The following is a 3,465-nucleotide window of genomic DNA, read 5'->3' on the forward strand; positions in this document are numbered from 1 at the left end:
GTTGGCATGGTCCCACCTCTCCAGTTACCAGTCTTTCCAGTTACCTCCCTGAGCCAAGGGAAATTTTTCTCTAACCTACTTTTCTAGCTTTGCCCTGCTTCAGCATCATAGAGCAGCCTGAGTTAAGTGTCAGTTTAGCAATTCAGCTACTGTCAACAGCTTGTCGAGTCCTTCCATTTTCATGAGGCTGACAGCCTTCCCCACCTGCACTGCCACTTGATGCTAAAGGGAACATTTTTAAGGTACAGAAAATTTTACCTTATTGATGCTGCTAATTATTATTGAGAAAACCAAACCAGAAAGAGACCTAATCATTTCAATAAAGAGTTCGTACTAATTGTAAATGGATTTTTAAACAGATGCTCACCATCAAATGCTTCAGCCAGACTTATATCAGTTTCGCTGATATCTCCCATTCCAAAGTGAATGATATCCAATTTACATTCGTCGTCGGCATCATAGCTGTCCAGAATGTTCAGAATAGCTTCGACGGATCCGTCCACATCACCTGCGTGTAAAAACGGTGGTACTGCTGACTTGGTATGCGTCAAGGAAATGCTGGAGTAGAACTAAGGGAATGGCAACTCCACACTATGCAACACGGAGTCTTTCGACCGATCATTCTGTATTTTCAGTAGTAGATTAAAACACTTCTATCATGTCTGTTAATGCCAAAAATGAACTGTCTAACAGAACCAGAGGCTCCGCATCTGCTGTCATTTTCAGATCAAGTTTGTATAGTTTTTCAGTTACTGACATCACTGCTTATATATCACTCAATGGTAGGTCAAACCTAACATCCTTCTGTCCCACTTCAAGTAATACGTAATTGTTACTGTCCCCTGGTTTGCCTGTAGGTTTTTTATATATTTAAATATATTTAACTTATATGTACATATAGGCACTTGGATGGGTTTTACTCAGGAGTTCCTGGGTAAGGGCATTGGGCTCAAATTTTCCTGTGGTTCTGGCCCTGCTGGAAGCACATCCTGGCTGTTTCCCCGATGCCTCTCCTCTTACTGAGAGAAGTTCAATGATCTGTTCAGCTTTAAACTGATCTAACTTCTGGTGACAGAAATTTTGTTAATACTGCAGAGCAATGCTTCAGACTGAGCATTTGAGAAGCACAAAACCAATGGAGCAGTAAACAGAACAGAACAGCACCTTTAATAATTACCGATAGCACATTTTTGTCCATCTCCGTTCTCTCTTTAGGCCTGGAAAACATCAGATGCTTATTGGCCTTGTACAGCACCGCCTTCCTCTGCCTCCAGGTCAGATGGCCTAGCTCCGCTTGCTTCTTCTCATATTCCATCCTGTGTTCTTTTTGCTTTGCTTCAATAGCTTCCTCATCCCTTTTCATCTTCTCCTGTTGTTCAACATAGGTTCTCCAAGCCACAACTTCATGCGCCCTTTGCTGGGCAGGGAGAGACAGAAGCATTACCTTTCAAAGCAGCGCATCAGAAAACCCCACATTAGCACACTGTCATCCTTTTGCACCTTCTCTACAGGCTCCCTCACTTTTCTTTCACATTTAACAACAGATTTTGCTGCAGGGATGGCAGAGAATGAGCACAATAGCTTTCTCCCTGGGGTATGACGACTAACTCGAGGCCTGTTTTTATGGTTTCTCTGCACTGCAGAAGAGGATTGTTGTTCATTCTTTCACGCGGTGTTTGTCCAGCTCTCACACCACCTATTTCAAGCTGTATTTTATGCACATTCTTTCATCACAAACTAGTTCTCTCGCCTAAAATTAAAATACTGATACCGTTAAGTCCTGGACTGTTCTCCAGGTAGGGTGATAGTGTGATCACGTAAGAGAAAAGTCTCCTGTGGCTTTAGAAAGGGAACACGTCGGAACATATCCCAGATTACCCCAGCAGATGCCATTCAGGACTGCAGTCGTTGCACACAAAGCACGGAGAAAGGCAGGATAACCACAAGAAGCAAAAGCATGAATCAAAGGTGACTCAGTTTCAACTCCAGAGACAGCCTGCTCTCTTCATGTGATTGCAGAGCAGGTTACTCTGGATGCGTGGAGGTGCGGAGGGGACAGTCTGGCGGGGAGAGGCGGGGGCAGTGGAAAAGAAAGAGGCAATATGCAAACTCTCACTCCTCTCACAGAACACCTAGCTCAAGTCCCTTAATACACACAGGTTGGCCTTTTGTCTTTCATCAGATTATCCAGGTTATTTAGAATGAAAGCTGTCACTCATTTTTTTTACTCAGCTCCTTCCCATCCACCTTACTGCAGTATGAGTTTTCCATTAAACAGTTCTTTCTGTACCTCAGATTCTACTTCAAGGATTTCATCTCCCGCTGAAGGGACTTCCTTCCAGCCCATGATTTCCACTGGGATACCCGGAGCAGCGGCATCTACAACTCTGCCATTCTCATCAAACATGAAACGCACTTTTGCCCAGGTCTTCCCCGCAACCAGAACACAGCCTTTCCTCAGAGTTCCTCTTTGGATGATGGCTGTGGTCACCGGACTGGTGAAGAGCAGAGGAAAAATAACAGCTAAAATCAGTGACCCTTCTCCCCGTTTTCACAGCTAGCGTAGGTAAGCAAACGCAAACCAGAACGTACTTGTGATAGACCACAGGCAGAATATTCCTGTGACACACGTTACTAGAGCATTAATAAAATTTTAAAGTGACTTTGCAAAAAAGCCCCAAATCTGTACCGTACTCTTTTCATTTCTGCAGCTTGATACAAAACTGGGCATTTGTGAAATCAGCAACGGGCTGATCTTACACATTAAAGTGACCCCCACCACCAAAAAAACCCCAAACCACAACATCTTGCTAGAATTCAGTTCATTCTTAAAGAGGGCAGAACACACCCTCTTTACAGAGAACCTGCCAAAACACTAAAATATTAAAGAGCAAGATGTCATGTTACACAAAATTCACCAAAAATTGTACGTTAATTTCATCATTCCAACTTTTTAATGACATTTAAAAAACTGCATCTGTTCTATCATTTAAACTATTTCCTGTGTTAACAGGATTTCTTCTGTCCTATGAGGGATTTTGCCCAATCAGTTTCTCATGCTGTAGAGAGATATTTCAATGCTTTAGTTACAAACACCTCAATGAAACTGTTACAGTTTCATCTAACAACAACAAACAGTTCACTGTTATACCTAAATATTGAGGTACAAACCACCCAAACAGTATTTCTGCACTGTTACAAATTACTTCTTTAAAACTGTAAAGGCAGCCGATCACTTACCCTTTCCCTTTGTCTTTGCGACACTCGATCACGGTCCCTTCTACCAGACCCGTGGAATCTGCCTTCAGCTCTAACACCTCTGCTAAAGCAACAGTTGCTTCTGCTAAAACCATGAGGTTTTCACCCTGTATAAAACCACACACACAAGAAATACAAAGAATAAAGGAAGAAGCGCCAAGTGCCCGATTAAAGTAAGGTCAGAAGTTGGTCGGTGTTGGGACCGGT

The 3,465-nt window shown here is 42.9% G+C and overlaps 1 protein-coding gene across 1 annotated transcript; it reads right to left on the reverse strand.

Annotated features, from left to right (window-relative positions):
* Positions 1-334: 334 nt before the first annotated feature.
* On the reverse strand, positions 335-3,365 carry LOC104509151 (translation initiation factor IF-2, mitochondrial-like; the record flags this gene model as incomplete). Its single annotated transcript, XM_010150996.1, has 4 exons — positions 335-508; positions 1,165-1,417; positions 2,291-2,495; positions 3,241-3,365. Coding segments are annotated over 4 exons (757 nt in total), but the record flags the coding sequence as incomplete, so codon positions are not given.
* Between the last annotated feature and the right edge of the window lie 100 nt (positions 3,366-3,465).

Source organism: Eurypyga helias, unplaced genomic scaffold, assembly GCF_000690775.1.
Source record: "Eurypyga helias isolate BGI_N326 unplaced genomic scaffold, ASM69077v1 scaffold50660, whole genome shotgun sequence".
Lineage (NCBI taxonomy): Eukaryota > Metazoa > Chordata > Aves > Eurypygiformes > Eurypygidae > Eurypyga > Eurypyga helias.